This window comes from Fusarium phalaenopsidis, assembly GCF_050370095.1.
Source record: "Fusarium phalaenopsidis strain FUZ10S chromosome Unknown contig_32278, whole genome shotgun sequence".
Lineage (NCBI taxonomy): Eukaryota > Fungi > Ascomycota > Sordariomycetes > Hypocreales > Nectriaceae > Fusarium > Fusarium phalaenopsidis.
In genome coordinates, this window is record NW_028145417.1 from 3,201,422 (window position 1) to 3,222,048 (window position 20,627).

The 20,627-nt window shown below is 52.6% G+C and overlaps 8 protein-coding genes across 8 annotated transcripts; 6 read left to right on the forward strand and 2 right to left on the reverse strand.

Annotated features, from left to right (window-relative positions):
* Positions 1 to 3,108: 3,108 nt before the first annotated feature.
* LRP88_01620 (uncharacterized protein) lies at positions 3,109 to 4,389 on the forward strand (the record flags this gene model as incomplete). The annotated part of the gene is made up of 2 exons (XM_083238296.1): positions 3,109 to 3,443; positions 3,492 to 4,389. 2 exons carry the CDS (start codon positions 3,109 to 3,111, stop codon positions 4,387 to 4,389), a joined length of 1,233 nt encoding a protein of 410 aa, XP_083106801.1.
* Positions 4,390 to 6,192: 1,803 nt separating this feature from the next.
* Positions 6,193 to 8,259, forward strand: LRP88_01621 (amino acid permease-domain-containing protein; the record flags this gene model as incomplete). Its single annotated transcript, XM_083238297.1, has 4 exons — positions 6,193 to 6,535; positions 6,666 to 6,873; positions 6,925 to 7,134; positions 7,191 to 8,259. The coding sequence occupies 4 exons, from the start codon at positions 6,193 to 6,195 to the stop codon at positions 8,257 to 8,259; spliced, it is 1,830 nt and encodes a 609-aa protein (XP_083106802.1).
* Positions 8,260 to 8,656: 397 nt separating this feature from the next.
* On the forward strand, positions 8,657 to 10,486 carry LRP88_01622 (transcription factor domain-containing protein; the record flags this gene model as incomplete). Its single annotated transcript, XM_083238298.1, has 2 exons — positions 8,657 to 8,727; positions 8,890 to 10,486. 2 exons carry the CDS (start codon positions 8,657 to 8,659, stop codon positions 10,484 to 10,486), a joined length of 1,668 nt encoding a protein of 555 aa, XP_083106803.1.
* A 136-nt stretch (positions 10,487 to 10,622) lies between these two features.
* On the reverse strand, positions 10,623 to 11,963 carry LRP88_01623 (alkaline-phosphatase-like protein; the record flags this gene model as incomplete). Its single annotated transcript, XM_083238299.1, has 1 exon — positions 10,623 to 11,963. The coding sequence occupies one exon, from the start codon at positions 11,961 to 11,963 to the stop codon at positions 10,623 to 10,625; it is 1,341 nt and encodes a 446-aa protein (XP_083106804.1).
* A 445-nt stretch (positions 11,964 to 12,408) lies between these two features.
* On the forward strand, positions 12,409 to 13,982 carry LRP88_01624 (major facilitator superfamily domain-containing protein; the record flags this gene model as incomplete). The annotated part of the gene is made up of 3 exons (XM_083238300.1): positions 12,409 to 12,533; positions 12,583 to 13,091; positions 13,141 to 13,982. 3 exons carry the CDS (start codon positions 12,409 to 12,411, stop codon positions 13,980 to 13,982), a joined length of 1,476 nt encoding a protein of 491 aa, XP_083106805.1.
* Positions 13,983 to 14,684: 702 nt separating this feature from the next.
* Positions 14,685 to 15,650, forward strand: LRP88_01625 (uncharacterized protein; the record flags this gene model as incomplete). The annotated part of the gene is made up of 1 exon (XM_083238301.1): positions 14,685 to 15,650. The coding sequence occupies one exon, from the start codon at positions 14,685 to 14,687 to the stop codon at positions 15,648 to 15,650; it is 966 nt and encodes a 321-aa protein (XP_083106806.1).
* A 2,010-nt stretch (positions 15,651 to 17,660) lies between these two features.
* LRP88_01626 (ankyrin repeat domain-containing protein) lies at positions 17,661 to 18,968 on the forward strand (the record flags this gene model as incomplete). Its single annotated transcript, XM_083238302.1, has 1 exon — positions 17,661 to 18,968. The coding sequence occupies one exon, from the start codon at positions 17,661 to 17,663 to the stop codon at positions 18,966 to 18,968; it is 1,308 nt and encodes a 435-aa protein (XP_083106807.1).
* Positions 18,969 to 19,509: 541 nt separating this feature from the next.
* On the reverse strand, positions 19,510 to 20,486 carry LRP88_01627 (Pyruvate/Phosphoenolpyruvate kinase-like domain-containing protein; the record flags this gene model as incomplete). The annotated part of the gene is made up of 5 exons (XM_083238303.1): positions 19,510 to 19,754; positions 19,803 to 20,070; positions 20,129 to 20,154; positions 20,208 to 20,300; positions 20,351 to 20,486. 5 exons carry the CDS (start codon positions 20,484 to 20,486, stop codon positions 19,510 to 19,512), a joined length of 768 nt encoding a protein of 255 aa, XP_083106808.1.
* Between the last annotated feature and the right edge of the window lie 141 nt (positions 20,487 to 20,627).

Sequence of the window (20,627 nt, forward strand, 5' to 3'; positions counted from 1 at the left end):
TGTGCCGCAGTTGCCGCTCGTCAGTGGAATGCCGCAGGTCACTTTACACTCACTGGCAACCGAAGTGAAGGATTAGCCAAGACTGAACGAGATGACCCCCTCCATAGCCGGCCGGCTCTTGAACTGCTGACTTTGGAGGCTGTCCTGTTGGTTCATACCAGACAAACCAGGTCTAGCCCTTCCCGGCCGACGGGTGCGCCGAACATCGGCCCAAGCTTGACTCGCACGAGGCTTGCAGGATAATCTTCTAGAAGCCCAGCAGCACGATCCAACATGCAGGAGCGGCAGCAGCAATTGCTGGTGGAAAAGTAAACCTAACCCAAATCCTGACGCCGACGAACGGTTGGGGTTGCATCCCCTCATCAAAGTTGTGCATGGACGGATCAAACCACCCCGCGAAAACCTTCATGAGGATTGAGATCCTGCTTGACCACACGAGGAGAAGATCGTCGTGACCGTGCTGCAGGGAGCTAAGGATGCAACATGAGGTAGGGCTGAGGGTTTGAAGCAATCTTGTCGGCGCGATGCGATGTCCATGGGCCCATTCTGTTAGGGTTTCTCTCCGGCTCAAGGCTAGACGCTGGTGATGAGTTAGTCTTGAGTCTGGGCCAAGACCTTGTCAACACCCATCGTGACCTGTGGCTGGAATGATTGAACTCTGGAGCAAAACTCCGGAACGACACCGGCTCGACATGCCAGCCCAGTTGGATTAGCTTTCTGTTAGTTGGCTTTCCGTGGACGACAAGCTTCTTGGATCAAGCGCGGTTCATAGGTAAGCGCGGCAGCTCCGTAATCAGGTGAATCAGAACAGTGGCAGCTCGGGAAGCTAGCAGCCCACTATCCATCTCCCTAACGCGCCGCCTCTTGACATGGTTTCAACGGTCTGCTTGGGAACGCCAGGGTTCCGGAGTATTTGTCCAACACTGCCTACCTGATTGAAGCTTAGCGGGATGTAAGGACCGGCCCGGGATAGGAAGGTAGAGTGATGCCATATCTAATGGTGTCGTGATGGGCATTGGTGAAAAGCCACAGAGGCATGAGTGAGGCCGAGATGATGCAGAGTTTGTTATCAGCGCATTCTAGTCGGCAGTGGTGTAGATGAGATGCAGGAACAGCTGATGGGGTTGCATCAACCGCTTCCTCTCACATTCAACAATTGAGTCGAATCACATCACCGGAGCATTGCATTGATCTCATTGGCGGCTTCAAGTTCTTGGGGTGTTCCGGGGCCGGGTTTAGTAGCGGTGGCACCATCGCATCTAGACCCTCTGGGCTGGAGATTTGCGTTGCATTCCGGAAAAGGGCTATTAATGGTAGGCAAGTCAATAGCAGACGAGTCAATGGAAGAAAGTGGGTAGGTCAAAACGAAGGGATCAGGGTCTGTGGTGAGATGAGATGAACAAGTTGATGATGGAAGAATGGTCCATGATCCATGGGATCCGGCTAGATGGTGGAGGCGCGTTACCCCTGAGGCACAGGGGACGCGACGACATGGCTAGGTGACTCCCCTGGACGACAGGCCTCCAGTCCCCTGAGAGACACTTGACCCGACGGGGCCGGGACCACTTTAACGACCCACCGACGACCGGCGCCAATAGAACAGCGGGGGCATCCCCATGTGAGCTCGTGCTTTCGGGTGGCGACGGTCAAAACAACACCACGCATTTTTATCGATTCTGGGGAGAAATGTGTCAGAAGAAACCGTTACGTTGGATTTATGTAACAGCTTCACCTTTCTATGGCTCGCCTCGTGTTGAATTCCACAATACCCCAGAGTTCACGACACATCAAAACCTTGCCCCGGATTTTGAGCTGTCTACGATGACAGCAGAGATCCATTTTCCCCAGACTGGAGAAATAAGAAAAAAACGTGGCATCTGAGATCGTGATGGATCAAGAAAAGCAACGACATGCGTGAAAGCTTCGAGAACCGCTAGAACAATCTGCGCAAAGGATGCGCCGTCGCTTGCTGGGAAACGTGGCATGGGCTACTTCGGGACTGGATCTTGAGCTCATGATTAGAGCCTGTCTCTCAAGAATCCATCCCACGTGCAAACCAACAACACCAAGACTTTTCAGTTAATGAGCGTCCCTCTCTCCTGTAGGCGAATTGCCAGGATCATGCGACGCCGACAATGGGCTCTAGACACTTCATTGGCTCAGTCTACCGAACCTGTCAGCAATATTACCAGTCGACTCGTCGCCTCGGACACGGCTCCGATAAACCTCGAGTTCTACGAGTCAGTGCGCGCATGCCGTCTTGCCCACTAACCACACGCAAAAACCAGCTGAAGGTTTCTGAGGGGGAGCCAAGACGGCCAAGATTCTCCAACAGACTCCACGTCTCGTTCATGGGGCAGAGACCCCTGCCGCCACTGTTGCAGCTGTAGTTCCTCAACTGGCAAGACTGGCCGCGTTCGGACTCTACCAAGAAGACATGTCTCCTGTAAGGTTCGGGACACGCTACAGTGCCATGGACCGACCCATCACACCTGCTGGACCCGCGTGAGCTGTACGCTTTGACGGTCCCCAAGCGCGACAATGGCAGATAGCATCAACTTCATGATACGATATCGCACAACCACCGAAATGCAGTCCGACTCAATCCCCAAAGCTAAGCTAAAGCTAGACCTTCGCGAAGCCTTCTCTGCGCAGCGCCACCGCGCCATTTTGTCTGTGAAGCCTTTGCGCGGTTGGCTTGAACCCCTGGCGCTTCAAACCATGTCGTTTCTTGACGTGCAGCAATAGACAGACAGTCTACACCAGAAAGGAACGGCTCCGAGTAGACCAAGCTGTGCCTCCCCCCTCCATCTCCAATGTCTGGACCTGTCCATTGAACAGGGGCATTGCCCCTCCATCCATCACCCCTTGTCGGTTATGATAAGCTCGCATCGACGACAGGTTGTGCTTTGCCCCAGCTCTCGCCGATCCAGGTCCCGCATGTTTTGTTCTTTGATGCAAAAACTTGGGTCTTTCGTTCTTTTTTCAAGTGTCATACTCTTGTCATTCTTTTTGTCGATCCTACTGCTCTCGTGGTTAAACCTCCATACTGAATTGCCTCGACATCTCACTTAGACGGAAGGGCTCATCGCCCAAACGCTTCCCACCATGGGCTTTTACACAGAAGCACCCGACCTACGGCCGTTCAGCGAAGATAAGCCCACGCTGCTGGTGTCGTGGTGGGTGACAGCCTTTTGCTTCGCCGTCATCCTCATCCGCATGTCAGGTCGCTATGTTCGAGTCGAGAAGCTCCTCAAGGAAGACAAGATTGTCGCAGTTGCGCTGCTGCCGCTGGTTCTGCGAGCTGTCTGCGTTCACTTTGCCCTCCGCTATGGCACCAACAATGTAAACCTTGAGGGCGTGAAGCTCACGCAGGATGAGATTGACAAGAGGATCATTGGAAGTCGTATCGTCTTGGCCAGCCGAATCTTTTACGCCGCCACGTATGTATTCACATCAACACTCGATGGATTATAGCTAACATGGTCAAGATTGTGGATCATCAAGTTTACAACACTCGAGTTCTTTGAGCGTCTCGCTGGCGCAACTAGACGAAGGTCGCACGCCCTTATGATCATCGGCATGCGTGTTGTCTTGATCGCAACCTTTGTCGCCGTCCTCATCAGCGACCTGGCCGAGTGCCAACCCTTTCCTCACTACTGGCAGGTCACGCCTGATCCTGGAGGTAAATGCCGTCAGGGCTTTGCTCATATGATCACCATGGGCGCCTGCAACGTCATTACCGACCTCGTCCTGATTGCCTTCCCTATCCCAATTATTCTCTCGACACAGATCGCCACCAAGCGCAAGGTGCTGCTCATCATGCTCTTCAGTCTGGGTCTTCTCACCGTCGGCATTACTCTTTATCGCATGCCTCGTATTATCCAGGCGCAGGGAAGCCAGGTGGTGCGCACCATGTGGGCATCTGTCGAGATCCTCGCTGCTACCGGTGTGGGCAACACCGTCGCCCTCGGATCATTCCTGCGTGACAGCGGTGTTAAGCGCAAGAAGTTCAAGGGCTCCAACAGCTACGAGTACTCTAACTCGCGATCGCAATCGCAACCTACCAAGCTCACTCGCACAGCGGGTCACAGCAATTGGGAAGAGGAGAGTGAAGATGGACAACCCGTCAAGACGACCGAGGGTATCTGGGCAGGCAGCGCGGCGTCGCATACGACTGCCGGCTCCATCTCTATCAGCAAAGACGACGACCTGCGCAAGTCTAGCGAGCGACCTGTCAGTCCTACACAGAGCCACGACTCGCTTATCACGCGGGATCAGCTGCAACACTCGGTCGAGATTGGCCGCAACGAGTTCCCCTACAGACCGCCGTCTGCTGTCATCGCGGGTAACTCGAAAGAGGTGCAGCGCAGCCAACGAAGCAATTGATATGTCACGGAAGGGATTTTATTTAATTCAGGATACCATATACCATAATTCTTGCACAACATGTATTATTAGTTTGAGGGCTACATGACGGACGTCAAAGGGCATGACGAATTTCCTTAGATGTTGTATACACATACCACGTTTTACTTTGTCTCAACAATGACCTTCCACGCCCTTTGCTTACATGTTGGCTTGGCTTACATGTTGAACACACCGGCTGTCTGCCTTCCGCGGTCGGAGATGAGACAAGACGTCTCAGACACTTGACGGATGGGACCCTCCTCTCCGCGTTCCCACAATACGTCGAGTACGACATCATCTCCAAAAACCTCCACAACTCGGGCCACGTCCGCGTCGCGATGGGTCTCCCCTAAATCTGCCATTCACTCAATCACAACGGTCGAGCCAATCTACAATCTCCCGCTTCGCCTACAGTCACAAGTCTGAGCAACGCCTTGGGGCAGTTAAAGCGGACCGCCGTAACATGTTTGTACGTAATGGCAAAGCACGGCGGCTCCAGGGGAGCGTGCCCCGGACCCATTCCCCTCTCACCTGTGTGGTGTTCCCCGCGGGATAAACCAGAGGCTTGGGGAAAGCCCCCTTTTTTGCTTTTCTGTTCGAAATGGGAAGCTGAGGCGCATCTCGCCGAGTCTATAGTTTCAACACTGTACCTGGGTCGAGTGGCTGGCAAGACAAGAGACACATGTGAGGCTTGACGAAACATTGCGATGCGACAGGGGTGTTAATGGACCTACCTATTTGAGCCTCGTCGATGGCGTCTGCTTGTCCCGCCGCGCGACAACGACCGGGTCGCCGGTTGTTTTCTGGCGCAAAGCTGGTCCCTGGAATGGATGGTCTGTGGCCCTTGCGGGGACCTGGAAAGGCATCATTCAGCAGGGACCACACCCCCAATCATGCGTTGAGCGGATCCTCCCCTGTCAGCCGCGTCTGTCTATTCCATCGCCACCATACAGAGCCCCGGCCGCCGGCTAGGTACTCTAGTACTGAGTGAGCAGCTGCTTGATCCGCTGGTAGCCATGAACCACATGAGGTGAGGGTATGAGGTAATGGGTAAACTATTACTGTTACTACTGATCTCGAGTGGTTCTAGATGCTCACGCATGTTCTGTTACCTACTCTCTTTCGCTTGGCCTTGTCAGACAGAAAAAGAGTCCGAGTGTCCAAGTGGAGAGCGTCTCGGTTGCTGATCACCCCGTTATTCGAGGTACATAGACGTGCGGCTCCCTCTCTGCGCTGTTTTTCCTGTACTGGGCATTTCCCATCATCACCAGCTGCTGTTATTGGGAAACAGAAGGGGTTTATTGTTCTCCCTGTTGCCCTCTCTTTTTATATACCCATCCCCTCATATTACTTGTCAGCCTTTCCCCAACATCTTCTCCAACTGCCGATTGATCACCCGCCGCAAGATTCCGCCGATTCGGCTGTGTGATGATCCCATCCCAATCCTACGGGACCAAAACGCCACCCGCCGGGTAAAAAAGTAACGCCCTCGGCGCGACTCTTTCACAGAGTTTTCTAGAAGACTTTTCGAAACGACCCTTGTCTTGAATTGAACGAACGGGTTTTCGATCTGCATACATACAATCTATCCGACAGAGAAACAAATTGATGGTGTCTTCTGCACGTCATTTATCAATCCTGGGGGAATAACTCGTCATTCTTTTTCTTTTCTTTTTCTTGGTTTTTCCGCAGATCCCCATATTTTCTTTGGTTGCTTTTTGCGTAAGCAAACCTCGGCCGATTCACCCGCCTTTTTTAAAAACCTAGCGACTCCCCGCCACCATGAAGGGCGACATCGTCCTAACGCGCGACGTCGAAGTCGTAGAGATGAAGGATCTTGGCGGCGGCTCCAGCGGCGAAGAGCAAGGCACGACATGGAACATCTCAGCAAAGCAACCGCCTCCGTCAAAGGAACCGGCAGACTGGATGGATGGGTTCCGCCGCGCCGAGCGCCGGTCTCTCAAGAGCCGCGACGGAGGCGGTTACCAGCCAACAGACGGACCGGTGTACCCCGGGGATAGACACTATGATTTGAAGGCTGCGAATGCAAAGACGGCGAATACGGCTTTGGCGAGGGAGTTGAAGGGGAGGCATTTGCAGATGATTGCCTTTGGTGGTGCTATTGGTGAGTGATGATCTTCGGATGTCTCCCGGCGTTGACTCGGCATTGTCGGATGTGGCCTGTTTTTGGTCGCGATGCCTTCAAACTGCTCGAGGAGAGTGTAGTGAGCTTGATGCTAATTGTCGATATGTAGGAACTGGTCTGTTTGTCGCTTCGGGCGCTTCCCTGTATAGAGGCGGCCCAGCAAGTGTCCTCATCTCGTACCTCATCATCGGCGCGATGCAATATTGCACAATGCAGTCTCTCGGCGAGCTTTGCGTTGTGTTTCCCATCGCCGGTTCATTTTCTGCTTTCTCGACACGGTTTTTGGATCCATCATGGGGCTTCGCTATGGGTTGGAAGTAGGTGTCTTGGCGCACACTCGATATACCTCGGTCGCTGACTGGTTGTAGCTACTGTCTGCAATGGCTGTTCATTCTCCCTCTAGAAATCATCGCCGGCGCATTCACAATATCGTACTGGAACGAAAACCTCAGCAAATCCATCTTTGTCGCCATATTTCTCCTCTCGATTGTAATCATCAACCTTTTCGGCGTCAAGGCCTACGGTGAGGCGGAATTCGTCTTTTCCATCATCAAGGTTACGGCTGTCATTGGCTTTATGTATGTTCTACTCCATACCCATGTCACATCTGCAACTCGGTATCTAACCAGTATAGTCTCCTCGCTATCGTAATTAATATCGGCGGAGAACCCGAAAGCGGCTATATCGGCGGCATGTACTGGCGCAATCCGGGGCCGTTTAAGAACGGCTTCAAGGGTTTCTGTAGCGTCCTTGTCACCTCCGCGTTCTCATTTACCGGTACCGAACTGATCGGTCTTGCTGCTGCCGAGACTGCCAACCCCCGCAAGTCGCTTCCCACCGCGATCAAGCAGGTCTTTTGGCGTATCACCATCTTCTACATCGTCGCCCTCATGCTCGTCGGTTTACTGGTTCCCTCCAACGACAGTCGTCTCATGAGTGGCTCCAGCGTCGCCGACGCCAGCGCCAGCCCGTTTGTCATTGCCATTGAAAAGGCCGGCACCACCATCCTCCCGAGTGTCATGAACGCCATCATCCTCGTCGCCGTTATTAGCGTCGGTAACTCGGCCGTTTTTGGCTCTTCGCGTACCCTTGCAGCTTTGGCCGAGCAGTCTCACGCCCCTCAAATCTTTGCTTATGTCGATAAGCAAGGTCGTCCTCTTATGGCTATTATCTTTGCGTCTTGCATTGGTCTGCTCGCTTTCCTTGCTGATCTGAGCTTCCACGATGCCATCTTCAACTGGCTGCTCTCTATCAGCGCCCTCAGTACCCTCTTCACCTGGGCTAGTATCTGCTTGTGCTATATCCGCTTCCGCAAGGCCTGGGCTTACACATCGCACACACTGGAGCAGCTCCCATTTAGGTCACACGTCGGCGTCGTGGGCGCGTGGTTCGCGTTTGCCGGCTACGTTCTCGTCCTCATCTCTCAGATCTGGATCGCGGTGTCACCCGTGCACGAGCCCGGCATGGACACGAGCGCTCCCGCGCTGGTGCAAAACTTCTTCCTCAAGGTCATGGCCCTCCCCATCATCCTCCTGTTCTACGGCCTCCACAAGCTCTGGTACCGCACAAAGATTGTCCGCGTCGACGAGATGGACGTCGAGACTGGACGGCGGTATTTCCGTATCCACATCATGACGGAGCAGGAGCGCGAGGAGAGACTGGGATGGCCCATGTGGAAGAAGCTGTATCGACTTCTCTGCTAAACATTTTCTTGCGTTTTTGACAATTGGATATTGCATATTTGCCTAGACCATTGATGGGCGTGTACATTGGATGTCGGTCATGTATATAAGAGCTATGCAAAAAGCAATGGCGTTGCAGGAAGAGATATCAGGATTCATGTGTTAGATTAATACCATTGCCGTTCACCGGCTCTTAATGTTGACGAAACAGCATTGTTATTGATCTCACTGTGTTGGAGCTAACAATTTAGCGCGTTGACGCCATCGCCACCCTTATCTCAGCGCGGGGAAGCACCCGGATTATTCGGCCCTCCACTGTCTGCTCATGTGGCGAAAAAGACTGAGGGAATTGCTCATCCTCTGATTGGCGACTGTCAATGATGCCCATCTCAGGTCTTATTCGTTCATCACCGATGTGATGGAGACTTCTACCGGTCGCAAGCGGACGAGCGTACGCCGCGCCAATGTTACGGCATGTCAGCGTTGCAAGTCACGAAAACAGAGGTGCGACCAGAACATCCCGGCCTGCTCCTCCTGCGCTCGTGCTGGTGTGCCGTGTGTAAGTGTAGATGCAGATGGTCGATCTGCTCCTCGAAGGTATGGCCCTGATGTTCGGTCCGATTGAGTAGCATTGCTCACACCCGGGATCAGTTACATCAAGAGTCTGGAGGACCGCGTCGCTCAGCTTGAGCTTGCCTTGCGGAGCCATGGAGTCGAAACTGAATCTGTTTCCGATGTTCAGACCCCTCAAGAACCTGGCACAGCCATCGAAGCACCCTCGGAGCAACACCAGGTGACTGGAGGGTTAACGTTGTTGAACCTGCTGGTGCCCGACCCAGGTCATATCCAGGACGGAGCAGCAGCTGGCTACCATGGCTTGCTGGCGAATATTGCAGTTCCCAACGTGGTCAAGTTTCCGCCGAAGCCGACCGCGTTACAGCTTGCTGCTACGTACTTTGAACACTCCAACTTCTTCTCACCGATACTCGACGAGGGTCGGTTCCGGGCAACGGTCGAGAGTCTCTACGATGCTGAGCCTGGGCCAAGCCTGGGGACCTTGAATGAACGGTTTCAACTCCTTATGGTACTTGCCATTGCCATCCGGCTACTCAACAGGACCGACGCTGCGGTTCCTACGACTGGGTCAGACTCTTTCTTTGCGTCTGCCATCCACGTCTTCACAGAACGCCCTCATGCCATCTGGAAAGGCGACCTTGAGCACTTGCAGAATTTGCTATTAATTGTGCAATACACCATTTTTGCGTCTAATCTGTCCGCTGCCTGGCACTTTATCGGCCTGGCGACGCGGCTTGCCATCGATCTCGACCTGCTCAACGAAGCACAACGAGGCCTTCCACACGGAGATGAAACCCCTATCGCTCAGGCTCAAACGAACAAGAGGAGGCGAATATTTTGGTCGACATACATACTCGAAACGAATCTGTGCGTTGTTCTTAACCGGCCGCGGTCTATACCCGACGAGGCCATCTTCACTCCTCTTCCATCGACGAGTGGCCCCGAGGCATCAACGCCGCTGGCCAATCACTGCATCATCTTCCGTCAGGCCGAGTACGAGATATTTCATACATTGAACTACAAACCTCGAATACATGGTCCTCTGTTTGACTTTCACCAATGGAAGATTGGCATGAGGGATCGTCTTGTCGAGTGGCATCAGACCGTTCCACCTCTTGATGCCACCTCCAAACTGGCACCTCAAAACTTCTTTGACGGCGCGCTATATATGACGCTCGTCTATTTATTCTCACCTTCTCCTCATTTCCCCAGTCCTCCGGAAGCAGAATTGAGAGACCTCGCCCAATATGCTTCGCGCAGCATTGAACTATACAGGGCGGGCTTCAAGGAAGGCCAACTACGATTCTACTGGCGAACCATCCCCAATCTCTTTCGGTCGGGCGCAGCGCTCGTTCACTGCATCAAGACTCTGCGACTCAATGGCGCGGTATTTGACGCGAATGAGTTGGAGAAGCGAGTGACCATGTGCTCGACCGTTCTTTGGGGAATGGCCGAGCGATATCCTCCTGGCGCGTCGCATCGCGATCGGTTCGAGGAGCTAGCGGCTTCCATGTCTGAGGTATCTTCTCCGACGAATGGGGTGCCTTCCGTTATTTCACACGAGTTTCTACTCGCTCACGACGTGATTGCGCCGTTGGACTTGGATGATACGGCTACTTTGTGGACGACGACTCCACCGAACCTTGATCCGTGGATCTTTGATCAGTCTTAGGGGCGAGCACTAGGTGCAAGCATAGATAGTTGAGTAGTTAATGAACTGGATATGATTGACAAAGGTGTACATTAGACGAAGCGACATCAATTGGAGGGGACATTGGCAATACACATTTTGCAACTAATAACCTATTTTAAAGGCCCTTCAGAGGATCCGGAGGTGCGGGATCACTCTTCAAACTCTTTTCAAACTCTGCCCTCAACTTCATGACCGGCTGCAGGACCCAAGTGTTGTATGCCAGGATATCCGTCTCCTCCTTGGGATCTCGCACAACGTTGAACAGATACGGCGACTCGAGCTTCCCCGATGATTGGTTCACTTTGGGCTCCCAGATTAGATGCAGTTTCCAGTCCTTCCACTTAACAGCGCGCAGCTCTTCTTTGATGTAGAAGAGGAATCCCTCGCGCTGGGATTTTGTGGTTGATGGGTTTTTGAAGAAGGCAACTTGGCTTATGCCGTCTATGGGACGGTCGGAGGGGACTTCTGCGCCGGCGATTTCGAGGATTGTGGTGAAGATGTCGGTTACGTGGACTGTCTCGTTGGAGGTGACGCCGGTGGGAACATGGCCTGGCCATCGGATGATAAAGGGGACTCTGAGACTGCCCTCCATGGCGGTATGATACGTGCCCGACCATGGTCCGGCAGTGCCCTTGTACGGCGGTCGGAACTCGGGGCCATTGTCTGACGCAAAGATGAGGACGGTGTTTTCACGGACGCCGAGTTGGTCAAGGTGGTCGATGAGCTGGCCGACGCGATAGTCCATCTCTGCCATTGAGTCGGCAAATTCGCCTTGTCCCGTCTTGCCCTCAAAGTCACGATGGGGAAGAGTTGGGAAGTGCAAGTGGACGAGAGGGTGGTAGAGGAAGAATGGCTTTTCGGCTTTGACTTGACGCGACAGCCAGTCCTTGGACTGATCAACGAGCATCTCGTCAATCAGTCGCCTCTTTTCCAGGTCGTAGATGCAGATGTTCTCTGAGTCTTGGCCTGCGATGCCCTTCATGATGTATGGGAGCTCGGCAACTTCAGGTGTATAACCCAGCGCAGAAGTAAACTGGCTCTCGTCGGTCGTTCGAGGGATTCCAAGCCATTCATCAAAGCCACGAGCTGAAGGATAGCGACCGGGAATGTCTCCAAGATGCCACTTGCCATGATGTGCTGTGGCATACCCTTGTGGCTTGAGACACTCCGGCAGTGTACGCTCCCACCGCGTCAGTCCCTGAGGGAACCCAGCAGGTACAGACTGACGACATCCCGTGCGTATGGGATGCCGGCCGGTCATCAGGGCCGAGCGGGTAGGTACACAATCGCTCTCGACATTGAAGTTGTGTAGGAGAAGACCTTCGGTCGCGAGCTTGTCGATACGAGGTGTCGCCGCGCCGCGAAGGATGCCACCGCCGTAGCAGCCTAGCTCACCCCAACCGAGATTGTCGGCGAGGATGAGCACGATGTTAGGCTTGGTGGGATCTTTGGACATTGTGTGATGAGAAGGGGATGAGGTCGAGATTGAGGTTGCGCGCTCTGCTCACACGACAGAAAGAATGAAAGACGACAAAACACAAGGGAATAAAATACCAAGAATGACGTGCTCGTTCCTATCATGACCTAGACCCTGCATCTTCTCTATCGCCCTCTCATGAAGCTATCGGCGACACCTCCGAAACCCCACATTTCGCTCATCGCCGACGCTCACCTCCGACATTTTGACTTCGCTTCCCCATGATCTAGTCACGATCACCACGCAACGACTCCCTACGGGTAAAGATACGCGATAACGACACTGGATTGCGTGCGAGGGTGTTCGTGGTTGTCGATTGATGGCTTTGGAGTTATCTGTGGTGGTGATGGGGATATAAAGAGCTTTGAGGAACTCTGACTGGAGAGCAATTCACCAGCTGGATACATCAACTTCAGTGACAAACATGTCTTTGGAAGAGAAATCGACTATGGAGCCTGGTCATGATGCAAAGGCCGAGCAAGACTTTGGGGATGGCCAGGTCTCTGAAGTCACTTGGACCGAGGCTGAGGAGAGGGCCGTTGTCTGGAAGTAAGTTAAGGAGAAGGAGTCACAGGAATCGCCATACTGACCATTGCAGACTTGACTTGACATTGATGCCCCTTCTCGTACTCGGTTTCTTCGCCCTTCAGCTCGACCGAAGCAACATTGGCAACGCCCTGACCGACACCCTTACCACCGATCTTGGAATTACAAAGGACGACGTCAACCTCGGAGACCAGCTGATGAGCGCTGGTATCATCATCGCCGAGATTCCGTCTAACCTCGTTCTGCAGAAACTGGGAGCCCCAATCTGGCTGACGGGCCAAGTCCTTGTCTGGGGAACCATCGCCCTGACGCAGGCTTGGATCACGGATATGTCTTCGTTCTTGGCAACTCGCTTCCTGCTGGGCTTCTTTGAGGCTGGCTTCATCCCCGGTGGCCAGTATATGCTAGCCTTGTTCTACCGCGAGAAGGAGCTGGCTTTGAGGACTTCCATTTTCTATTTTGGAAACTACTTTGCTACTGCTACTGGCTCGCTAATCGCTGCCGGCGTTCTTCAGATGGGAGGCATTGCTGGCTACGCTGGCTGGCAATGGCTATTCATCAGTACGTGTATCTTCCTGATGTGGTATCCACCTAGCTAACCAATCGCCAGTTGAGGGTGCTTTTACCCTTCTAGTCTTTCTCGTCTTCGTCCTGCTCCTCCCTCGATCACCCGCCCACACGAAACCCATCCACGGCCGATTCGATATCTTCACGGATCGACAGCGTGAGATCATGCACGGCCGCATTCTCCGAGAAGACGCATCCAAGACCGAAGCAAAAGCTCAAGTCACCTTCCGTGGTGTCTTCCAGGCTCTTACAGACTACAGGCTGTGGCTCCATCTGGTTCTCAACCTGGCGGCTCTTGCTCCCAAGGGCGGTCTTCAGCTCTACGGACCGACTATCATTCGGAGCTTGGGATTTAGCAAGATTCATGCAAACCTGCTCAACTCTGTTAGCAGCTTCCTCGTCGTGTTCCTCAGTTTTGCCATTGCATGGGCGTCGGATAAGACGAAGCAACGTGGACTATGGTGCATGGTCGCTTTCGTCTGGAGCATCACCTTCGGAGGCGCCCTGTTCGGATCTGTGAGCAAGGGGAAATGGACCAAGTACTCCCTCTTCACCATGCTGAGCAGCGGAAATGCACTTTCTCAAGGTCTCAACGATGCTTGGCTTAGTATCAATGTTCGATCAGCCGAGAAGCGCAGTATTGGTCTCGCGTTGGCGGTGATTGGAAGCAATGCTGGTGGATTGGCAGGGAAGCAGCTCTTCCGGGAGAGTGATGCGCCCAAGTATACCCGTGGATTTTTGGCGATTGTGCTTCTTTACGTTGCGTGTTTGCCTATTACAGGTGTCATCATGTGGGTGTACTGGCGGCAGAACAAGAAGCTTGAGAGGCAGCAGAACGAGGTTGCTGGGGAGGAGGCTACAACCCACCAGAGATACCAGCTATAGCTTCTAAAAATAGGCGCTACGAGGAGCAGCCCAGAGGTCTCGCTCAAAGACCAGCAGGTTTGGATTCTCTTGCTTTGATAGAATGGAGGCCTCCCCCGACTGTTTTCTGCCTTGTGCAGGCATATCTACGTTTTTCCAATTATCGAGTTGTTGGTTGGCACCCTTGCAAGTAGCTTGGTGCGATTGACCTGGTGAATCTTATTGGATGCTCTGGAGCAACCCTGCTACACTGAGCCACACCCCATGGCCGACAACCCAATCAGCAACAAGGCAAGCCGGTATGGATGTTGGTCCTGATTGTTTCATCGTATGCATAGTATAGCCGGACCGCGTGGCTGTGAAGAGGTTTATGGGCGCTCAAAGTATGCCTGGGCACCTGGTAGAAAAGCGCTGTCTTTGCCAGCAGAAAACACGTTCCTTCATGTACACTTCCGAGTCAGACCATAGAATCCCTACAAAATATCATCCTATTTCCCATCGTAATCGTTTTGGATCACATTAGAGCATGTCGTGTCATCAGAAATGGTTCGGGCTCGTCCTAGCCTGCCTGGTGGGAGTTGCCCATGCGGATCCATGGGATGATTTTGCGAATAACCTGTTTACAGATCTGGCACCGTGAGTATATGGGGACGTTTTACCAGTAACTAGTTGGCTAACTCGGTTCCTTCTAGGCTTTTGGCCCTCTTCGGGGAGCGCGTAACTATGCAATTCATGAGCCAAGCGCTAGGCTGGGAAGACTGCATTGTTCTTGCTATGGGCCCGCTCGGGATTATCACCATCCTGGTTAGCGCTATTCGAGTCGGAGGCCCAGCTTGGTTGAAGGCAGTGGTGGGAAGAGTGAGAGAAAACGTATCTGCGGCCGAGATGGAGCTGATGTCATCGACATCCAAAGAAGTCTGCGAACTATACAACGGTCAGACAATCGTGCGGTGTCAGGGCTCGGCTCCGGTATGGGAGTTCATATATCTCATCCCTACTACTTCTCGGAAGCGAGACTTGAATAGGAGACGCGACATCAAAGTGATTACTCTTGAAGAAGCTTGTAAGGAGAACAAGAAGTTGCTGTACACACTGAAAGGTGACCCATCCGAAAGCGAATCCCTCGCTTCCCAATATTCGCCGCCCCAAGGTACAAACAAGACGGCAAGACTTTACCACAAGAGTAAGATCCCTAGTTTCGGCACCAAGCAAATCGGTCTATCAGTCAGCACTAATACCGAGTCTGCAGTCTTCTTCAGTCCGCCATCGCCAAAGAACGACGATGTTTCCATTGAGCAAGGCGTTGAGCTTGAGGTGCTCTCCGAACCAAATGCCGAAGTTGATGACTCCATCTATGTTATTCGAAACATGAGCTCGGATGCACCCAACATCATCCTGAACCTTCAGAATAGCGCTAGCAACCGCAAAGAACTGAGGGCATATGCCGCCATCGGAGTCATCTTACAGTTATCCGTCTTGGTCTTCTTTGGCATCATCACCTATCACCCCACTATCAGGAACAGCTTCCGCAAAGACGGCAAACGCGTTGACAATTATGCGTTACCGTTGGCTGTCAGTGGCACGCTCGTGCTTGTACTCGGCATATTCTTCTGCGGCACAATCGTCGAGGGCAGTACTCAAAAGACACACTACAAGAAGAACGACAAGTATGAGATGCGAGTTATCTAGATTCAGCAGAAACAGACTGTTGGCGATCAAGTATTCGAGCCTTTTGCAACCTTTCCAGACTCACCTCGGAATGTTATTACCATGTCTCGTCGTCGTGGTACCCCCCAGGCGCATGCACCAGAGACCCGGGCCGTGATCGGCATCTCCCTAGGTCTGGTTGGCTTTATCATCCAGTTTATCGGCCTTAGGGGAATGAACTCAGCGGCAACCCTGACACAACTCGGCGCTGTTGGCATCATGACGGCAGTCCGCGCTTGGGTTCGAAGAGGGCTCGCAAGACCACCCGGGCGAGAGAAACAAGCTTCAGGCTTTGAGCTTGATGCTGTGGCATGGGCACTGACTAACCTGAGTCGTCCACATGAAGAAGGACCAAGACCAGCAGCGTCAACAGAAAATCCCGAACCAGAACTCCGGTCTCCCGACAATGTTGGCGAGGAAGACACGCGGAAACAGGCAAAGAAAGACCGGGAGGCTTTGATGCAACCGGGGAGCATGGCGCAGCTGATGAGTCCAGAAAAGCAAAAACAGTGCTCATGGACCATCTCTACGGGAGGAAATGTCGAACACCAGCCGTTCTTGAGATATCGTACGTCGTCCAACTCAAAAGCAGAGCAGGTGCTGGAGACGCGACGAAATCTCGGTAGACTTGCACAGTTCAAAGGCACAATAGCTGCTGAGGCAATCAATCTCGCAACAGCCATGGAAAAAGTGATGGGCGTCCTATTCCCTCTCAAGTTGAAGGACAGCAAAAGAGAATGGACGTGGCCGCTTGCCATAGTTTACACTGATTCCGAGTTGATCGCAAGCTCGCAATACTATATTAATCTCCCTTTGATTGGCGAAGAGGGATCCTGGAAGGTATTGGCAGACCGGCTTGAATCAGTCTTGTCACTTTGTTTGTTCACTGCCCACAAGCAAAAAGAGAATCAACCAGAAGATGATCAGTCTGGATTCGATTTAGACGACGAGAACAGCGACTGGCTTCGTCAAAAGACAATACACTCGGGTTTGGGCCTCAGACTTCTCGGTTCAGCAAATGTGGAGAAGACAGACCAGCTGATTCAAGATCTTCGCTGGTGGGCTCCGGAGACGTTCGATATTCTTGCAGAAATTCAAGAGGACACTACTGGGTCAGATGGTGACGGCAGTACCGAAGGACCGGCGGGGGTCCGGAATAACCAAGAGACGTCGGCTGCGGCGTGGGAGACCAGACAGGAACTCTACGCAATCTTCAGGTCAGACCTCAAATTGGATTCGATTCTCATTGACGGCAATAGAGTCGTTGGCTACGGTCCGACTCGCCTACGGCCCAACGGTAATAAAAAGAGGCATTTTCGCAACTTTTCGATTTTGCCAGAGAGTCAGAAAAGCAGGACCCAACGAGGAGCCATCGCGATAGAGTCCAGCGACTCGTTGGAGAAGCTCTTTGCCAAAGACCTTCTCTTCTCCTTCCTCATCTCAGCTGCCAAAACACTCACCAAGCCCCTCCAGAGCGAGGTCAAAACCAGAGGAACAACCGCCAACAGCAAGATCAATGGCACGCCATTGACCATGGCAACAAACGAAATGACTTCACTGGCTTCTGCATTTGGCAGTCTTGGCTACGGTACTGAACAAGAAGTCTGGCTTACCATTATCGCGCCCCTAAGCCTGGCAGAGAGACTCCCCTTCCCCCGGCCCTTGTTCGACTTTGTGAGGGAAAGGGCTGAAAGGAAGCGTCGCGAACACAAGAAGGAGGGTGCACATCATGAGTACCTGAAACTATGGGACCAGACGCAGCGCCATACGTCAAGCACAGAGAGCATCCGTGGCCGGGGCACCGCCTTGTTGATCGAACATCTCGTTGACATAAGGGAAGAGATGAAATTAAATGAGACTGCAACTGAAGATCCATGTGCGTTCCTAGAATAAGCTTCAGAAGAGGTACGCTCGAGGTTGCGGCGTTCCAAACATCAACCGGGTTTTTTTGCACATCTCCTGGCAATCTATAAGAAGCAGGAGCGTCCAGCCATGGTGGAGCTCATCCAGGACTTGGCTGGCCCTGCTCGGCAAAACAGTTTCCCAGACTATTTTGGAATCTCCAAATTGCACCAGAAGGTCATAAATTCTGGTAGTGGTGGCAAATCAGGACTTTGGAAGAAGGAAGAGCGGATAGTCGTTAATAGGAGAGATCTCCTTGACTGGACCCCCCTGCACTACGCTGCTGCCAGACAAAACGAGTTGCTGAGCTATGGCCTACTCAAGAGGGGCGCCGATCCGAATCTCAAGGATCTCCATGGGTTTACTCCAGTACATTACGCCTCTGAGCATGGAATGAAGTCTTTCGTCCCGTTACTCCAGAGGTTCGGAGGGAGACTTGATGCTCGCGGCCTCAACGGAGCAACACCGATGCACGTTGCAGCAAAGGGGGGTCATCTCGAGCTCATCAAGTCGTGGAACCGATACGATCAAGGAGACATACAGTCGCTTTCGAGACTGAGAGACCACAATGGCCGTGTGCCAGTTCACTGGGCAGTGGTTCATGGCCAAGAAAAGGTTGTGGAAGAACTCAGGAGCAGCCTTGGCGAGACAGACAAGTACGGCTGGACTTCTCTTCACCTCGCTACTGTGTATCATGATGACCGCCTAATGGAGACAGTATTAGGACTCTCAACTGAGAGGGAGAGACTGGACCGAAAGGGCCGCACAGCACTGATTCTAGCCTGCGAAAAGAAAAGGCTACAGGCCGCCCATCAATTGATAGAGGCCGGCGCAGATGTCAATGCCGCCACCCCCGATGGCACAACAGTCCTGAACTATGCCATTATCTATACTGGCGATGTAAGCCTGGTCCGGCCCCTTGTCCGCCAGGGGGCAATGGTCGACGTCCCCTCCAAGGCTTTCGAGGGTCGGACTCCCCTTCATTCAGCTGCCGAACGCGGAAACTTCCCCATTGTGAGTATCCTGCTGGACTCGCTGAATAGTCTGGGCCGTGAGGCTCGCTCTTTGGCCATCGACTTTGGGGATCAGGACGGCCTGGCAGCACTGCACCTTGCAGTCCAAAACAGGTATCCCAAAGTCATGACGCTACTTCTCTCAGCAGGCGCGGATCCAAACAAGAAAGACAAGGAACAGCAGACTCCCCTGCATCGTGTTTTCACTATGGGGTGGGAAAGAAGGGGTATGTGTCTGACGTTGATCAAGATATTGATTGAGAACGGCGCGAACCCTCGGGCGCGTGACCAGTTTGGCAGCATGCCATCCGACATTGCAACGCAACTAAGATACTTGGAATCTGCAGAATATCTCAGGGGATATACTGGAGTTGATGAGACGTGACAATAGCTACTATATACATGTCTCGGGGGGCACATGTTTCTCTTGTAGCGCGATAGATTTCAGGAGTCGTGGACTGTCACCATTGTGAGTTACAGGCCACATACTCCTCAACATTGTTTCTTCATGTTTCAGCCGAGTGCGAGGTCTTGCATCATTTCAACGGCTGTCACTTTCCATTCTCTCCATTATAAGCCTTTGTCTGTGAGAACCACCTCAACTTTGATGATCAGGCCAAATTTTATTAGACCAAGTCTCATCGGGAATATTCCACGCCTTTAATATTTGTAAAAGGGTAGTCACACACATGCGAGCTTGGCATAACTAATGGGGTACAGATAGTCAGCTCATTATCTGAACATGAACAGGGGGCCTAGGGTTCCATGCTAAAGTAATATCCATAGCTTGCCGTGGTTGGGCCTGAGTGGTTACTTGGTAGAGGTGGTGTCATTAATCATAGAGGGTACATGTACTATCTTCTTTCCCTCATTGATCAAGGGCTTGTCTTGTAGTGCTCCGTTGGTTAGTATGAGAGCCGTCGCTCTCATTCTATTTTTCCTTGGGCGGTACGCATCTCGTTGATTATTGCGAGCTCCAATATTGTGTGGTCTGATCCAACGTGGACCATGTCAAAGCCGGCCTCTATGTACTCCTTGGCTCGCTGTCCTGAACCTGAGTAGATACCGCACTTCTTTCCTGCCTTGTGGCTCACTTCAAGAACCCTGTAGATGGCTGCTCGCAACTCTGGCTTGATCTCGCCATTGATGATGGGATGGCCGATGCTGTTGCCTATAAAGTGTTAGTAAAGCTGGCATCATTACACGGGAGTCAGCTAACCGAGATCGAATGGCCCAACAAACAAGAGATCAATGCCCTCGACAGCAGCAATCTCCTCCAGGTTGTCGAGTGCTGATTGGGTTTCGATTTGAACCAGCGTTAATAGGCTGTCATTGGCCTGCTGTAGATATTCATCCCAAGTTGGCATGGGGCTGAATCGATCCATGGCGTACGGAGAACCAAACCCTCTGATGCCCATTGGTGGAAATTTCGCCGCCTTGACGATTTCTCTTGCTTCTTGTGCAGTTTGAAGCAGAGGAACTAGTATCTGTGAGGACCATGAGCCTCCTTCTGCTTAGGTATGTTAGAAGCGGGAGTATACTCACACCGTGTGCACCAGCATCAAGGGCACCTGGAAGTAGTTAGTGGAAGCAGATGGTGAATAAGGGTAAAATGCCATCTTACGCTTGATAAGCCACGGTTCTGTGCTAGGGATCCGAACAATGGGCGATGCTCCAGCAGAGGCAACAGCAGGAACGCATTCACGCATGCCCCTATCTGCTACTTGTCAGTCTAATATTGTGTTTAGAATGAACAACTGATCGTACCGTCAATGTCACCGTGCTCACAGTCAAGCAGGATCCAGTCGCACCCGGAGGCGCGAGCCAGCATCCTCGAGATGTTGGCACTAGGCGTCAGTTGCCAGTATCCGAGGCTTGACCCCGCGCCCTTGTCGAGGGCCATTTTGAACGTGTTTCCAGATGCCATGGCCGCCATAATTGCAGAATAGAACCAGAATGGAAGGGAGTAATACGGGACAGATGATGGAGTGGCCGTCGATAAGGGCAAGTGCAGGTGTGGAGGATGGGGATAGGTTGATGCGTG